At 36.0% G+C, this 18,566-nt stretch overlaps 1 protein-coding gene across 2 annotated transcripts; it reads right to left on the bottom strand.

The window, feature by feature from the left end:
• Positions 1–1,073: 1,073 nt before the first annotated feature.
• G2E3 (G2/M-phase specific E3 ubiquitin protein ligase) lies at positions 1,074–18,198 on the bottom strand. 2 transcript variants are annotated; one of them, XM_032189176.1, is made up of 17 exons: positions 18,142–18,198; positions 17,484–17,609; positions 16,016–16,071; positions 14,373–14,470; positions 12,590–12,691; positions 11,949–12,073; positions 10,737–10,902; positions 9,483–9,589; positions 9,114–9,230; positions 8,076–8,200; positions 7,837–7,966; positions 7,033–7,158; positions 5,501–5,811; positions 4,775–4,956; positions 4,424–4,596; positions 3,379–3,578; positions 1,074–2,614 (listed from the first exon to the last, which is right to left on the bottom strand). In XM_032189176.1, exons 3-17 carry the CDS (start codon positions 16,047–16,049, stop codon positions 2,382–2,384), a joined length of 2,229 nt encoding a protein of 742 aa, XP_032045067.1. In that variant the 5' UTR covers positions 16,050–16,071; positions 17,484–17,609; positions 18,142–18,198; the 3' UTR covers positions 1,074–2,381. The 2 variants fall into 2 exon arrangements, with proteins under 2 accessions (XP_032045067.1, XP_032045066.1); XM_032189175.1 differs by lacking the exon at positions 18,142–18,198 and having other exon boundaries at positions 17,484–17,680.
• Positions 18,199–18,566: the final 368 nt, after the last annotated feature.

Here is an 18,566-nt window from a genome sequence, read left to right as displayed (position 1 = left end):
CATATCAATTAAAAATCTGATGGTCAGTCAGTACAGCTGAAGAAATTGCTTCAAGTTTTCAAATGGATTTTATCACAGATGACATTAACCTCTAATCAGAGATGAAAAAAAAATAGTGCACTGGGTACACCACTCATTTTCAAAGCATAATATTCTATCTGTAGGAGATTAATTGTATTTTAAAAAAATGAACATGAGTCCTTGTTATGCAAATCAATTAACAACAGACTGCCTTCTTTGTAAAGGGTAACATTATTCTGAATGCAATTGAGAATCTAAAAAACTTTATTGGCTATATGGCATTCAAAAACTGACATGCTATTGGAGAAAGAGATCATAAGAGAATGAGAAAATATTTAGTATATAAAAAAGCTAAATGATGTTGTGCAAGAGGTCATTAGCAGCTTAAAGTTCATTTTGAAAGGGACTTTACCACAATTCTGGCTCAAAATCAGAGGAGCACCACTACTCCTACCTTAATTTAAAATACTCTTAAAACTCAAATCAAAGGATTTATGATGAGATTATTTCAAAGTAGCTAATAAAAAGATGTAATTGAACAAAACTTTTGAATAATTAACTTAATACTTTGAAATGCAAAAACAAGTGGGCGTGCACATTTATTATCCAATGATAGAGTTCTGTAAACAAGAAGAAATGAAGAGATGCTGTAGCAATTTAAGGAAGATTTCAAAATACCTACATGTTGTTAAATGACCTGTGTAACTTAAATACACATCAGCTTCTTTGTCTTTAACCTGATAGCACAGTCCCAAATAGTGACTGCCACTTCCACAGGTCTTCATTGCAGTATGCTGCTACATAATTAGCATCTAGTAATACAATTTGTTAATGAAAGGAAAACGTGATGAACCATAAACCAGAACCTGGATTCATTTTGATTTATTTTTAAACCACCACATTTATACAGGACACTAACTATACTTTCTTGCCAAGACATTTGAAAGAAAAGCAATCCTGCCTGTATTTTCAATTAAAAACATGCTTTATTGATTAAAAAAAAGAAGTGTATGTTTACTTTTCAGTATTTTGAAAAATGTAAAAAAAAAAAAAAAAATATATAGATATATACATGTATGTATCTATATACATATCCAGAATAACCTGTGTTTGTGACACAGTATAAGTGACCAAGCTGATATTAAGGGGAAAAAAGTTATTCAGAAAAGAGACCTGTATACATTAAAATTAAATTGTACTTAATTGTACTTAAATTTTCTTTCAATATCATAGCTTTAGTGCTAGTACATAGTGTTACTATGTAGGAATTTCACTACTGATCTTTTATGGCTTAACGTTATTTATACAAATACTGCAGAATTAAAATATTTTACACAGTTGGGATTTACTCAAAACGCACCTAAAATTGAACAGTTGTAGTTAGAATAAAATCTAGACAACTGTCAGACACTGACAAGAGGCTTGATGGTAGACTGAAATTTAACATAGTTTTAGTGACTATTCATATGAAAATACTGACTTCTATGCAGGAAAGAAACTTCCTTTTTTTTTTTATATATATATATGATTTCCAATACAATAACATTGTCTTACTCTTTTATATTTAACTTTGAAAGATCACTTATAGTTGCATATTTAAGACTTACGCCAAGCTTTTAATTTTACATATAGCCAAAATAGTAAAAAACTACTATATAGCAGTAGAATGCAGAAATGTGTGCAAATGCCAAAGATTTTTTTTTTTTTTAAACAAAAGAAACTCAAGTTGAACCAGATTTTGTTTGCACCTGATTATTTTGCCTAGGTTTTCTCCAAGTTTCAATTGCATTTTAACGCTCTAAACATAATAATCTAAAGACTTCAAGCTTCCTAAATTTCGTAGGTTCCTAAGAACCAAAATGTAAATGAATCATCAATATAAACACAATTACTGAAAATAACAACATCAAACTGAAGAACTGCATCACAGTGATTTAAGACAAAGCTCTACAGCAGCTATCTTAAAAAAAGCACCTGATTTGACTTTGAGAAATAAGTTGCTGAAGTATGTAAGTAACACAGTCAACATACTTCTAGGAGACTGCTAGAATGTTACAATTTGGTAACATTTCATTTAAGTCTACAGGAAAAAAAAACAAACACTATTTTAATTACTTCTGCAAGAGATTGCTGGCTCATAAAACCAACTTCAAACCACAAAAGTGTTTCAACAAGAAAAAAAAAAGATTATAATTTGAAAACAGTTTTTCATTTTAGAAGATTACTACTTTCAGCATGCCTTTGGAGGACAAGTGGGAAAAGGCAGAGAACACGCAATCCAAAAATCCAATAGCACCTTGCCAGCAGATACTCCCCGAGAAAACTGAAGTTTCCAACAATCAGTTTAGTAGCAAAACTATTCATTCTCTTTCGACTCTGAGCGTGTTTCTGATAGTGAGCTCCATTTTATTTTTAAAACTCTCATATGTCTTTGTTATTGGAAGCTCTAAGCAATTCAGGAGTCTGTTTCCAATGGGATAACCTATACGCAGAAATTTAATAGTAGGTTCAGGATCAAAACCAATAGGCGGTATAGAAAAAGAACCTGTTACAAAGTACAGAATATCCTCCAACGTCACTACAGACTCACCACCTAAAAAAAAGAATTAGATTATATTATTCATTGTTTATCACCCATAAAACATATACTGCATGTTATAGGGGAAATAGTAAAATCAGGGAACCCCTGATAGATGAACGTGCAGTTACATGACCAAAGAATAAAGACTGCAGCAAGAAAAATCGACCATACTTCTGCAGAAAGAGACACCACACATACCACATCTTCCTTTTTTTTTTTTTTTAAAAAAAAATCTAATTAAAAAAATAAAAAAAAAAATAATAAAAAAAGCAAACAATCTAATATGTTCACAGCATAGCCAAAGAGAAGGGGTTAAAATATTTTTTCTACATCACTTCAGTTTTTATTATTGCTCTCAAGTTTTTATTAAACAGTTTTATTGAGCAGTTTCAGAAGTTAAGAAAGAGGTGGGGAATGGGGACAATTAGGAATTGACAGTTAACTCAAAATTTTTTATTTATCACAGTGAATTCTGAAAACCAAACCCTATAGGTATACCAGCAATTAAATCATAGATTCATTGAATGGCCTGGGTTGAAAAGGACCTTAAAGATCATCTATCTATTTTCAACCTCCCTGCTCTGGGAAGGTTTACCAACCACTAGAGCAGGCTGCATCCAGCCTGGTCTTGAATGCCTCCAGGGATGGGGCATTCTGTGCAACCTGTTCCAGTGCCTCTAAGTGAAAACCTCAGAATGAAAAACTCCTAATATCTAACCTAAATCTCCCCTTAGTTCAAATGCCTTAAACAGGGAATGGGGGAGGGAATTACTTACTTTCCACATCTTGCAAATAACCCATCCAAAAATCAGCACCTCCAACTTCCTTTACGCCCGATGAGCAATGGATTGTAAATAGGTCACAGAGAGTTTCTGCTGAAAGTCTTTCAGGTTTGTGGCAAAATATGCTAGAGAATGCAACTGGATGCATTTCCATTTTCTCTAGCACACCGAGAGTTTTCAATCCTTGCCTAAAACTAGGAGGAGAAAAGAAAAAGAAAAAAGGACCAAGTATGCATCAGAAACACAGTAGGTAACTAAATGAACTCCAGTTACTTTAATTTAAAAAAAAAATCCTCATACTCTAAATTAGTGTTTCATATGTCTCAGAGATTTGGTCTATTAAAATTTGTCACAGGTAACACAATAGATGTTCAGTATAAATCCAAACGTATCTATTAAAAAAACCTACCATCCAATACCTTTTTAGTGAGCAAATGAATTTAGATTACAAGTTCAGAGACAAATCAAAATATAGTCAACAGTTGCAAATCTTTTCCCTAGATGAAGTCACTACTACATAGGAACACTGATGCAGTGTTTACATTTTAAGAAGGTCAATTTATACTTGTGTACATCATCACCATCATAATGCTACACACTCCCTAATTAGAGCTTTAAAAAACATTTTAAATTTTAGAAGTGTTGATAACTTAAGGCTCAAATTTGATTTTTTTTTTTTCTGAATTAAAACTAAAACAATAGAAATTTTCTACTGCTAAGGTCTTTGACTGTTATAAACTATAGAATGACAAACTCCCCTCTTTACAGTAAGAAAAAAAAGAACACAACCAAGTAGTAGAACAGACTAGACAACAAATACTGAAGTTAAATAGATACATAATCATTTCATTCTTCCAGTTAAACTAACAAACTAGTCAACAACCACTACTTGATCCACCAAAAGTTACAGATTGTTTCATTCAATTAAATGGAGAATAATCATGAACATGTGAAATTAAGTTTCAGCAACATATTGTATTGTTTGTATTTTAGTACAGAAAAAAAGAGGAATGTTGAAAATTCACAAACCCAAACAAACCTTTCCAAGGGTGAAATAATTCTCTTGATTACATGGTAGGTCAATAATTCATTCACCAGCATATTCTTATCACACAAATCTGTTATAGGTCTTAAACATCCAGCAGCAGCAAGGAAATCATAGCACTCGTGTATAGTTGACTGTAGGCTAGACAGACTGCTTGAATATTTTATCTGTAACAAAGATTGAAGTTAGGAATTTGTTTACTACATATATATGTATGTTTCATGGGGGGGTGGGGGGTTGAGAAAGAGAGAGTATTTTAATTTGAACTAAGGTTACATTTAATAAGCCCTTATATCTAAATACTGACTTGAAGAAGAATTTCCCAATAAGTTTAGCTTTATTTACCTTTTTTATTGTTTGTGCTACATCAATATCAGCAACATCATCCAAGTTTGGCTTCACATTCTCTGGACCGTAGACAAGACAATTGAACAATATTTTGGAAAAGAAACCAGGAGATGGACCACCGTGAACTAGAGAAACTGCAATCATTTTCCCAGCTTCAAAATACAGATTCTCTTTTAGAGCTGAAAATGAAGCAAAATGTATTTACTATATACCCCTAAAAATCATCTTGTGATCCTCTTAGTTTTTATAAAAAATCTCAATGTAATTCACTCTTACTTTAGAGGATGCAACAAGTGAGGTTTGTAATCTCCTGTTGCTTGAAATAGTAAGACCAGTAAGACATTTAATTTTGAAGCACAAGAACTCAAAGAAGTTAGCTTTGGGTCTTTAGAGAGCATGTTTTCACAGATAAATGTTCTATAAATGTAAGGAAATTTTGTTCACTTGCAGGGAACAAAAATAAGAGTCCTGAGTCTAATTACATGCTGTATTTTTCTCGTTAGTTAAAAAGATTTCCAACTACACCAAGTATTGCTTTATTCTAAAAAGTAAACAGCAGTGAATTTAAATGTTTAGTGGTACACGTTTAGAAAACGAATGCAAGAAAATCCACAAAAACAATTTGTGACCTTCATGGCTTTGATCTTAAAATGACAATCTGGCTGAAGACAAAAACCTTTAAAGTTACATAGTTCTTTATTTCTGAACAAAGTATTTAAGTACCTTGCAAATCTAGGGACAGGTTCTTTGCAGAAGAGCCCTCAAACAATGATGAATTCTGAAGATGTCCCATTAGTAGTTGGAAGAAAAGGTGTTTTGATTCAGTAGAAGTATCTGTCTTTAATCTATTTTTGCAGTTTGTGAACTTTACTTCAATGGTGTTTGTAGGTTTGAAGTTACGCTGCCTAAATCCTTTTAAAGCAGTATTCCAGATATTTTCTGTATTGATGTTAAGCCTTGTAGTTTTTGTATTAATTTGTTGCTTTAACTCCTTAAGTATACTGGAAACTTCCCTTCTTTGTGTTCTTAATTGCCTAAAAGAAAATTGCATGAATTTCCAGATGAAACCTATGATTTAATGAGCAATAGTTATACAGACAGTAACTGAAAATCTTTTAAGAGAAACAAAAACTCTTAAACACTTTAGCATATTGAAGTACTGCCTAAATTATACCAGGAAAATATTTGGAGTAGATTCTTCAAATTTTAAAATAAATTGCTACTACAGAGTTAAAATACATCTAATAGCTAGGAAAAAAGAGAGTAGAAATAATTACCTTAGCATAAAGCAAATAGTTTTTGTTGTTGTTGTTGTTTTTTGTTTTGTTTTGTTTTTGTTTTTTTTTTTTTGCCAATCTGGTTACACCAACGAGGTGCCCAACAATTCTCACATCATCATTCTATGTCTGAACAATGTGAGACAAGTGAGAAATTGAAGAGCACAGAATTTTTTTTTGCATTTGAAGAGACGTTTTGTAACCAAGTTACTCTTACAACTACTCACTAATATGTGTGTATATATATATATATATATATATATATATATAAATAAAATCTTTGTCATTATAATAACAATATATATTTGAAAAGGAAAAATATTTCAATTCCCATTAAAAAATTACAGCACTGGCCTAAATAAGGCCCCTTCTTCATTTTTTTTCTTTAAACTTTGCCACCAACACAATTTTAAAATACCCTGTACACTGTAGGTAATTAATTCCCTCATTAGGGTTTTTAAGCACATATTACACAGGTAGAATTCACAAATTAAGTACTTAAAAGACAAAGAATTTTGTATCCTTAGAGTGAATATTATACATTAAAACGTACTATATCTGATTTTAGCAAAATCACAAACTATTTCTATAGTGCAAATGCAATGAAAATTCAGGACATGTTTAATTTGAAAAAAGGAATTACGGGAATAAAAAAAAATCTTGTTTGTAAAGAATGTCTAGCTACGCTTCTTCCAGGACAAATATATGTTTCTGGGTTTTGATCCCCTTGCCATCCACCCTAAAAATTCTCAGTAGGTATCATTGTATTCTCCTAACATGCCCCCTTAGCATTTAGAAACATCAGAAGACATGTTATGACTTCAGTGTACTCATTCCAGTATCTTAGTGACTATATATAAACACACACACACAGCCACTACACCTACATACAGACACACACCACGTTCTGCAGGAAATAGGTACAAAGTCATGTGCTAAGATCACTCTTCAATGTAAAAAAAAAAAAAAAGAAAATACTTTTTTCTTATGGACCAGTTCCTGTTTGACATCAGTGGAGATAAGGACATTGTCATTCTGTTGGATGGTGGAAGTTCTAGGCGTGAGCAGGGTGATAAGTTGTTCTGGCATATTATCTTTGGTGATCTATAAGCAAAAAGATATTTTAAGAGCAGCTTAATTTTTTTTTTTTTTTTTTGAAGGTAGCAATATACTTTTCCCCACTGTTTCAGTACCAAAACTCATTTGTATATTTATTCAAATTAAGCCCAACAGTGTGTGAATTACAATTTCAGAAAAAAGTCAGTGTTTTATTATGAAGTGGTTTTAGGATCTTTTTTTTTTTGTTGCATCCTATCTATGAGATGGAAGTCCTGAATAGTACAATATTTAAATTAAAAATACTAATTTCTACAGACTTGGTAAGTTTTTATTACTGCACAAAAAAAAAACAATTTATATGAAAGTGTTGGTAAACTAGATTTCGAGCATACTTAACATGCACAAATACAGATAAGGAATCTTAGCTTTAAGGTTTGCCATTTGTACACTTAACATTACATCTAAATGGTAAATATTCCCTTTACAAGAATCTTATTTTGTCAGTCTAAAAACTGGCTTGCATGCCACTCAATATGAACAACTATAGCAAATTTACAGTGTTCATATCTTACTTGGATAACTGCAGTCACTAAACTTTTTGGTCAAACTTTACTCAGTTTGCAATTTACTACAAAAAGTCTCTCCTACACAATAATCCATCACCTCCTCATAATTAAATACTATTCTATATTATAATCTGTTTTCTTCTACAAAATTACACACTGGAGAAAGCTGTGTTGAGATCCAGGTGACTGCCGAGGGTACTTTGGAGATGGCTCTTCCAGCAAACAAGTTGTCCCATCTGTCTTTTCAGAGGTAGCCAAAGACCGCTTTTTCTGTTTGCTGTATTTCCCTGCATTGTGAAATGATATCAACTTAATGAATTTGCTATCTGTAAAATATATATATATTTTTTTAAGGTTTACCATCTGAAGAAGTCACCATCACATTTTTAACATTACCTGATTTTGCAAAGATACTTCTGCATTCCACGCACTCCCAGTTTTGCTCCCATGACTTCATAGACGAACAGGCCAAGTGAGTTCCACGGGAACCACAAGATTGACAACGCTTTATTTCCCACTTACTAAAATTGAAAACTTATTTAGAATTACACAGAAGAATGAAACTAATTAAAACACAACAGTAAATTTAATCCAGACACTAAAATAACAGAGCATAATTTGTTGATCTTGTTAAGACTATGTAAGGGGAACTTTCTTCAGACAAGGTGTACTCACAATACAACAAAGTAAAACAACTACCCATGTTCTAGCACCTTGTATTAAATGAGTATGAGTGAGTATGGCTCCCTTGCCTTGCCGTCAATAGCTTAAAGCAAGTATTTTGTCCTCATGTTGCTAGCCAGCAAAATTTTTTTTTTTAGCGGAAACCACTGTTGAGCTTTCCAAAATGTTGAGTTCTTGAAAGTAGCATATCTGATTGTTTTTACACATTCTAAATAATTCTCTTCATTAATGATAGTGTTTAAATATCTGCTAGAATTTTGTATATATTTATTCAGATTTGCTTAAATATACTATAACAGAACATGACTGATAGGAGTTAAAACACTGCGAGCCAAAAGATATAACCGTTAAAGGATAAGTCAATTAGTACATACACCAAGAATGAACCAAGCAACGCTAGGCCTGCACAATGCCTAGTTAACACCTACAGGGAAAAACCTACCACATGAACAGATCTTCAAAGTAGAAGTTCTGCCTGACAACTTTGAGTACTCATTTCAATAAAATATACAGTTCAGAAACTCACAAATAAAGCAATAAAAAGCAATACAGAAAATGAGCTTGATCAGAAATTAAGCAAATGGTAGAGCAGAATAAAGCATTTTATAAGATCGCTCAAGCCTCTCCAAGCTATCAGCAATATTCTAGCTGCCATTCACATGCAAAGGGATGGCTCACAGCCTTGCCTCAGTAAGTGGTTAGAACTACCCCTTCCATCCCCAAGTGATCTTCCTGGAAAAAATGTCATACCTGTCAGGTTCATTATAGTCTCTTCCTTCTTTGCAGAGACATCTTCTAATGTCACAGTGTTGATAGCATTGCAGCAGGTCTTGATATGCATTCTCTTCAAGTTCCCAAGATGCATCCCTATAAAAAGGCAGCTGGTCTGTTACTATAACTGTATTTCTGATCATGTAACATTCTAGCAACAACTAAACATCCCCAGGAGGTAAAGAAAAAAACAACCTAGGGTGAAGTAATGATCTTGCAACACAGAAATTAAACATAACTATCTACAAAAGTGGTATTAAGCAAATCCATAAGGGTTTCTCTTGATTCGTATTACACTGGGTATCAAAGTAGGTTTGTATAAAACTGATTATTTACAAAGTTACTTACTTTTCTGGAATGTGTATGCCCATTCTCAACATTTCTTCCTGAAATTTGTCCTTGTTATTACATACTGTGCACCTAAAGAAAAATATCCCAGCACTCAAAGCTTGATACTGCGTCAGGGGAAAAAAAGGGGAGAAAAGAAAAAACAGAAAACCAAAACAATTATTGAATTATTAGCATCCTTAGAATACAATATAGGTCTTAACATCTATAGCCATAAAATTCATGGACACCATCCTGGCATGGATGTTAAGTCTGATGACAATAATGATGCCACTTGACCTTAATGCAAATGATATTTTTTCTTCCTTTAGGGGACAAGTGTCTCTAACACTCTGAACAGTTCAAATGCAAGAATCAGGATCATAAGTGACAGAATAATGTTTCTTTTCAGTCAGATTCTCCAGCTTTAGGATGATTTTACAAAAAGAACCTCATAACTTTTCCAACTATGGACTTAGGCAAAGGGAATTGATTATTGACAAATGACATTTTTAGCATTCAGATTCTGCACACAATGGTAGCACACAAGAAGGCAGCTACCTAGCTGGAGCTTCGTTTCTTAAAAAGAACCAAAGCCTGGAAGCACGTCAGACATGCAGAAACAGCAGGGAAAAAGATTAATAACATTTAAAAAATCCTTCTTGTAACACACTAGTGTCCTAAACACAATTTTAATATTGTCCTTCAAATCATAGAATCATTAATGTTGGAAAAGTCCAACCATCCCCAAAGCCACCTCTATTACCCACTGAACCATGTCTCTAAGCATCAGGCCCAACCTTTCCATAAACACTCCCAGGGACAGTGACTCCACCACCTCTTTGGGCAACCCATTCCAATGCCTGACTGCTCCTTCTGAGAAGAAAGAACCTGAACCTCCCCTGGCACAACTTGAAGCCATTCCCTCTAGTCCTATTGCTAGTTATGTGCAAGAAGAGGCTGACCTCCAGCTCCCCACTGCTCATGTAGAGAGCAATAAGGTCTCCCCTGATCCTCACTTGAGACTCCACTTCTCCAGACTAAACAACCCCAGTTCCCTCAGCCACTCCTCACTGGACTTGTGTTCCAGGCCCTTCACCAGCTTCGCAGCCCTTCTCTGTGCTCCAGAGCCTCGATATCTTTCTTGAAATCTAATGTATTTCCGTGTCATATTATCCTTAAGTAATTCTACATAATTTTAAGCAATTGTCCCATGTTTTTTAAGATGGAAATGTGATCTCCATGGAGAAAAAAGAAATGGAGAACCTGTCTTACCTGCAAGCATTCTCGATGAAACCAAGCATTTTTACAACAAGGACTTTTCAATACACTGTACAGTGGAAGATGTTCAACCAAATCCAGGCATATCGTACACTGTGAAGGCCCTCTAGATTCTTTATCTGGAAAGATCTGAACTGGTTTATGTTCCCAACAGTAAGATCTACAAATAACAACACAAGGTTCCCTTATGAAAACAATGTTTTAGGAACCTTCCTCACAAAAAAAAAAATGAAGATAGCAAAATGAATTTCCTATGATACCTTTGACTAAACACTTTGAAACAAGCTAAAAGAGGCAGAAGTAAACAAATCATGTATCTAACAGGGTAGTTCAATAAAACAACAGTAAGGAAAAAGCACATTGCCAACTGATACTTGGTAAATTATGGGGATAATATCCCCATTTCTGTCAATATTTATTTTGGTCCAAATTACATTTCCTGTCATCAGAACCTCAGTTTCTTCCTGTATTTCAATGTTACCATGACATTAATGGATCAATTTTGAGTTTGCACAATGGTTCTACAAAGTCCAGGTAGCGTGGTGAATTCTAAGATTTACCCCATTTTCAAAGTAAGACAGGATGTGCAGCTGTAGAACAAATCTTTCTGAAAATGCATTATTTTTACATGTGCTTGACTTCATGTTAAACCATGAGTTTTTAATTTAAAAGTTAAACGCACCCACCCTGCAAACTCAACTCACAGTAGGCAGAATGAAAACACTGTCAAAACATGCTCTTGTAAAAGAGCATAAAACCATTATTAGGTATTTGATACCAAATCCATTTCTCCTGCAGTCCACCTCTAATAAGCAGATCTAGAAGTCTTATGTTTTGAAACACAATGGAATAACATAGTGTATTTTGACTACTGGCAGACAAGCAAGACAAACTAAGGGAAGGAAGGCAAGGATTTTTACTTGCCATTTCCACAAACACATGGGAGGTAGACAAACAAAGAAAATAAAGCCAAATGCCAACCATTCTCCTTCTTTAAAAGTACATAACTAGTACATATAAAGTGAATTTTCAGCAGTGTAAATTTTGTCTTCATGTTTTCCACAAATCACTTTTTTTTCCCCTTCAGATAATCCAGATGTCATTGATCTAACAGCCTCTCCAGTGGCCACAATAAAAACAACAAACAACTATCTGCTGTACAAATAGAACTGAAATGAGAAAACACAATAAAATCACCAAACTTACCTGAAGTCTTCCATGAACTGGAAAATACATTCCTTTCGTAGCCCACAAGGAAAATGGTAACTTCGCTTGCATTTGGGAGCTACGCATCCAATTGAAGCACCCTTTTTCTTACAGATGTTACATTTCTGGGAAGAATATGTTTTTAAAATAAAAGAATAGTAACATCTAAAGTACAAATGACTATTTAATTATGTTTTATGCACATTTCAAAGATATATATATTTATTTTATAGAATTTGACTATGTATTGTTTTTATACGCATGTTGACAGTTACCTGTAAGCTGAAATACGAATTACTTTATCAGTATTTATAGTTCAGTTGCATCTTTAAAATTACAGCACATCAGCTAGAGGCTCTGCATAATACCACGAGGCAATATGCATGTATGATTTGCTCTCATTAATTAATCTGCAACACACAGAGGAAATAATAACAGAAAAATTCTACAAGTTTTATTATGGCTTTGGGCTTCCAGGAACCCACTGTACTCGATACTGATATGGAATGATTCAGATGCTTGAATAGGCTTAACACACTGCCAATTGGACAAGAAAATAAAACAAACCCCACAGATGACACTGTGCGCTTAATGAAGAGTTACTCTTTTTTCCTTGCAAAGGCCAAGTACTTCATTCTTACCAGTTTTGCAGCTCTGTTAACTTCTTTTCTAATATCTGTGATCAAAAATCCGTCCACACCTTCGTCTTCTTCTCCCCTCTGCCAAATACCACTTGACATCAACTATGAAAACAAGAAGTATTAAAAGATTCGTCTACCTAAAGATTTAAAATTACCTACACTGTATTTTTTAAATAGAAGACGGACATTTAGTCTAAAAAAGCTCGTATAAACATTTTAAGTAGAGCAGAGTTGCCTCTTTCTGGCCCCAAATACATTGACATTAAAATCACTGAAATCTGCCATGAGTAATTTACATTTCCAAGCACTTGATGGTATTCTAGACTGATGATATGGCAAATGGCCAGGTAATCTAACCCTGTTTATAGATGCACATAATGATTAGAAAATGATCCAAGGCATCTACGCACTTAGATGATATTCATCAGATATGGGACAACAGGGAACAGTAATCAGTAATATGAAAATAGTTTCCTAACATCAAAGTTTTACATAATACTGTAAAGCTCAAGATGGAGTATTTTATCTTCCTTTTCAAAATATAGGGACTACTTGGGTAATTGTCAAACAATTACTTTCATCAAATAAAGCTTCAGAGGAAATACAATTAAATTAGTTTAGTTAATGTGAATGACAATTGTGCTGGGGAGATAATGAAGCACAGTAGGAAGTATCCATACTAAAGTGCAACCTAAGAGCAAAAGTAATTCACTTCGGAGGAGAATTGGATAAAAACAGATTCCAGTAACTTGGCAAGTCACAAGAGCTTGATAATAACTCAGAGTAAACAATTGCCTAGTAAAGCAGTTATATCACAGAGTTTAAATAACTAAAGAACTTGATACCTTTTATATTCCCTCCAATCTCATTTTATAGTTCTCTCAGAAGCAAAATTGCAATATAGTACCATTTTCTAACCACATAATTTTGTCAATACTTTTAGTCTAATACACATGATATTCTGGTTTATACCAGAACCGATTAAGGATATATCTTTTTTTTTTTTTTTTTTTTTTTTTTTTAAAGTGTGGGATATTTGGCAATGAAATAAGATGCACAGCTAGTTTTTCTCCAGAATTCTTTTGTTATATAGTACTTGCAATGTTTCAATAAAATCATGTTCATTTGTTTTTAAGGAGGTAGGAACCAAAGCCTAAAAGACAACCATAGGAAGTTTCTTAGAACAAAACCTCAAAATATTTTATAAATCAGTAATTTAATATCTTCATAATACTCAAGTGTTACAAGCATTCACTTTCCTAGTTGTTCTGCTCCATCAAGAAAAGCTGTTTTCTACCTTTTCATTTGGCCTTACATGTGACTAACAATATTATCACAAACAGACCTAAAATTCCTTTCAGCTGCTAAAAACTAATATAAGAAAGAAATATCTTTACATAGCCCCAGAAAACCTCCACCACTCTGCTTTATCTTTTAAGGATTTAATATCCAACCTATTAAGTCATCTGCAAAAATCTGAGCTTTAGAGTTTGGAAGGTAGTATAAGTAGAACATGCATTTTGGAAAGTTACAAGTGTGATAAATATCACACTGGTGCAACTTGTGGCCATTTCCCCTCATCTTAAACCTTAAAGGTTTGTTGGGATTTATTTAATCTGCTGCACCCAACATGTATACAAGCCTTCAAGGCTACAAGTTTACGCTGACAGTTCAAACTTTACAATGAAATATTTCGGATGACTTACAGCTATTTAATACTGGTTGCATTTATTGTTTTGCAGGTAAAAACAAACGAACTTCAAGATCAGTATCACGTACTTACCAAACAGTAATAATGAACAGTGAGATTCTGTTCCACATAGGTCTTTTTTTCTCCATACTTTTCAGGACAGTTGTCTGTCCATCCACAGAGAACACAGGCTAAAAAACATCATGGTTAGGAGCGGTGAGCATACTGGAATTACTGTGGATCAGCTGTAAAGCAGTAACTCTTATCTCTTTTAATTGCATGCATCCTGAAGTAGATTACATGATAAAGGACTGTAGATACTGAAGGGGAAATTCAAATCGTCGCTTTTCAGGGAAGGTAATTCATGACCCAAAGAATGATCTGGCATGGAAGGGAAGAAGACCTGACTGCAAAAAGTGTTAAACTGTCTGAGAGCAGTAAAGTCGGACAGAATGACTCCCTGTAAGGGAGTGAAGTTTTCCTTGGTGATGAGATAAGGAATATCCACAGCATTGTCTTGTGGCAATCCAGGAATGCAAATGCTAAGGGGCCACCTTAGGGCAGCAGGATTGATGCTGGAAGATGAACTTAACACCCAGCTAAATTACCTGGTACTGAAGCTCACATGATTGATGCTGGGACAAGTGTATATAGTGACACCTTTGCAGACTCCTTGTAGAACTGATTACAGCGTTAGGACTTGTCCAATGCATTGTTCTTTTTTTTTTTTTTTTTAATATCTTTAAGCACAAATACTTTTAATTCAAGGGATCCAATAAAAATAACCCAACTCTCTTTGAGAAATGTTGAATTCCACAGTAAGTAAAGAAGTAAGAGTGGGTACTGTTTATTTTCTAGTTCCCTAGCACGAAAACACTTCACAGGTTCCACCTGCCTTCTGATTCAGAAGAGGGCTATCACCCAAGCAAACTCACAAGCTGATTTTGCTCCCAACTAAAAAGTTCTTCCCAACATATCTGCAGATAATTATTAAACAATCAAGAATGTCTAAATATGTGAAATATATGACATTAATTTTTTTTTAGTATAATATACAAAGATGTCACCACCTGAAATCCATGAAGCAGCTTAACTGTTTATTTGTATACCTATGTGATAATATTTATGAAGAACATTACTGGTATCATGACTATCAAGTCACATGCTAACAGTACCTTTAAAAATATATACTAGTTTCAAAACATTCAAGGACTTGAGACTAATATTATTGTCAGCTAAAACCTTGGGGGATTTCCCCATTTCTGGGGTTCCTAACCCACCAACACACTTGGACATACACAGACATGGAGTTTCTTCCCTTCAATTCTTAATAGATATACAAAACCGTATTTTTGATACTGTAACACCAAGAACAGTCATAGTAGAGAGAAGAAAGAGGTACTGCTTCAGCCTAAAAAAATGTTTCTTGAACATCTCGAACAGCTGGATGAGGTGTGACAGCTGAACTTTCAAGGTTACATTCCTAAAACATCTGCAGAAAAGATCGTAAGTATTCTGCTTACACCAAACACAAACCCAAGGAAGTTTACAAGTTATTTCTTTTTCATTCTGAGACAAGCGGTTCCAACACAACTTGATTACTGAAAATCCACCTGCTCTTTCAGACCAATTAAAGCATTTTATAATTGGTATTAGATTTGCAGATTTAGGACTTACATAGCTATTTGATAAAATAACCTTACTTACTTTGATTAAAAAAAAAAACCCTTACTTACGTGGACTTTGAATGTCAAAATTGCTTTCACTCATTCTAGTGAGTTCTTCTAGCAGCCTATCATGAAAAGGAGGTGAAGAGTTAAATACATCTAGTGCATTAAGAATGTCCACTACGTACTGTTTTTATTGTTCATTTTAAATTCAGAAAAATCCTCTAACTCAGTAAAGTTTTTTAAATAGGAACAAGAACAAAAGAACTAATATTAGAATTCAACTGTTATCAGAAGAGATAGGAGTTCAAAAAGCAGCATGCAAATATTCAAATACACCCGCACTAATGGAATGTACTAAGTGCTGGTTATTTATTTCCTCAAAATAGTAACAATATGCTTTATTTTCTCTTTGGAAAATTAGCTGCTACATCGGACTTCTATGTGTGGGCCTATCCATAAAGCATTTGTAGTTATTTTCAACATCAAAAAAACTCATAAGATATGGAGGGAGCTAGCCTTCACTGTGCACCGTACTTCCTTGACAACTTTGAGGAAAAAAAAAAAAGTAAAAAAAGGTAACACACACTTCATCAAGGCAGTCCTAAGATGATTATTTTTTCTCTAGTGCAAAGAACAACAACCCTTTTAGGTACAAACCTGTAGATCTTTCATTTGCCTCCTCTCAGGAGCTGAAGGACACCTTACATAAGATCAGGAAGACAAGCATCCAGGGATCATTGCCTTCAAGTCCATGCTTGACCTCACAGGTAGGTGAACAATTCCCTTGATACCTGCCCAAGTGTGCTGGGAGGCAGCCAATTGCACCTCCAAAAAGGGGAAGCCTGATAGACTGAGCTATTGGAGCTTTGCTATCTACGGTTCAGTTTAGAGGACCGTCAGATACAGCTCCAAGAACAATCCTCAGGCTGCAGCGAGCACTTGTGAATAGAGTCTTGCAGCCTCTATTCGGTTGGAGTTTTAGGAGTAGGGTTGTAACAGAGTGAGAAAGATGAAAAAGGAACCGAAGGAACTCTTGAGTATGAAACAACTGTTCTATAGTACTGTACTTTGTTACAGGCAAATGGAATACTGTGACATGAGACATTTGCCAGAAAGCAATCTAAAATGAAAATAAGCAAAGCTGCAACCAGTCTAAGCTGTGGCAGTGTACACAACAGTCAGGTGAAATTACGGGTGCAGTTTTCCCAAAACCAAACTTCCTCCTTTCTAAGCTATAAAAAATAAAGATGCTGAATTAGGGACAGGGGGAGAAAAGACAAAAACCACAGCATATACTTTTTCCTTTCTCTTAGGGTTTCCCAGGAACGGCCACTGCCAGTTTCACAATCCTGGATCTACCACAACCTAGTGCAACAAAGAAATTCCACATAAAGCCACCCAAGACCAGTTTTTCACGTTATTATGTTGCAAAGAGCCATAAGAGGAGAAAACACTGGTTTGGCTGAAAACAAGAAAAGAATCCCCTCCCTTCCCTTCCCCCGGCTCCAGCAAAAGAAACAAACTGGCTACTCACGCCCGCGGGTTGCTCCTGCTTCCTCGCAGTCCCTCGGGGAAGCGCTCACGAGAGCCCAGATTTGCAAGTCAAAGGATACGGCAAGGCAGGCGCTGGGGCTCCATGCACAGGACCTACCCACCTGTTCTGCAGGGACAAAGCGATCCCGTGTTAGCCTATTTGCAAGACAGGCACACGTAATCACCCGGTGCTTGTAAAACCAGGGCGTAAACAATGTATTTCTTTGCCTAAACGGGCTAAAGCGCCCTCGCAGCGATAGCAGCTCTGTTGCGCTCTAGAGCAATTCACTGCCCCGGGCCCTCAGGTGTTTTTAACTTTTGTTTTAATCAGGAGGACGGGGTAACAGGCAGAATTTCGGGTACCCCTTCTCCCCAGGGCACAACCCGGGGCTGCCCGGCCCCGCCGGCTGTGGCCCCACGGCCCGTGCCGCTTGCAGGCCGGGGGTCGCCTCCCCTCACCCCCTCACCCCCTCGGCCGGGCTGGGCCGGCTTCCCCGCGGTTCGCCCAGCCCTCTCCCTCTCCCTCTCCCTCTCCCTCAGTCCCGCGGCCAAGCGCCCGCAGCGGGGCGGCCTCACGGCCCCGCCGCCCCCCTCAGGCCGCCCCTCGCCCCTCCGCAGGCGGCGGGGCCGAGCCCGGGCCCGCCGCCGCCGCCACTCACCCGCCGCCGCGAGCCGGAGCCGCCCGCGCTAACTGACAGGCAATTCAAACCCCAACATCCGCCGGCGTCGCGGAAGCCGCCGCCTTCCCCTGCTCCGCCCAGCGCCGCGCCCACCGCCCCTGGGGCCAGGAGGGGCGCGGCTGAGGAGAGCTCCCGGGCTGGGGGCGTCAGGAACTGGGGTGCTTGTGGGGACCCTACAGCAGCTTTTTTATTATTATTTTATTATTATTATTATTTTTTAAAGCTATCTCGCTCGCATGGCAACAGTTTTGCCTCTGGTCAAGGTTACAGTCGTGGTAACAATGTTTGCTGTAGTAAAATGGAGTTCCTCAGCTCGAGCTCTGTGTGTGGTGTTTACACGAACGCTTGTGGCGATTGAACGCTGCTGTAATGGGACGCGTGCGCGCTGTTGACCACAGCAAATC

The sequence above is a fragment of the Aythya fuligula genome, chromosome 5 (assembly GCF_009819795.1).
Source record: "Aythya fuligula isolate bAytFul2 chromosome 5, bAytFul2.pri, whole genome shotgun sequence".
Taxonomy (NCBI): Eukaryota; Metazoa; Chordata; class Aves; order Anseriformes; family Anatidae; genus Aythya; species Aythya fuligula.
The sequence above is the reverse complement of the archived record's forward strand: the minus strand, read 5'-3'. Positions and strand labels throughout refer to the sequence as shown.

Excerpts from the sequence above, each read along its gene's own strand:
- G2E3 (XM_032189176.1), bottom strand. The coding sequence starts at position 16,049 with ATGAGTGAAAGCAATTTTGACATTCAAAGTCCAC. Across the intron at positions 9,590-10,736 it reads TTCATCGAGAATGCTTGCAG|TATCAAGCTTTGAGTGCTGG; the intron begins GTAAGACAGGTT and ends CCCCTGACGCAG. Across the intron at positions 2,615-3,378 it reads TTATTTGCAAGATGTGGAAA|GTGGTGAGTCTGTAGTGACG; the intron begins GTAAGTAATTCC and ends TCTTTTTTTTAG.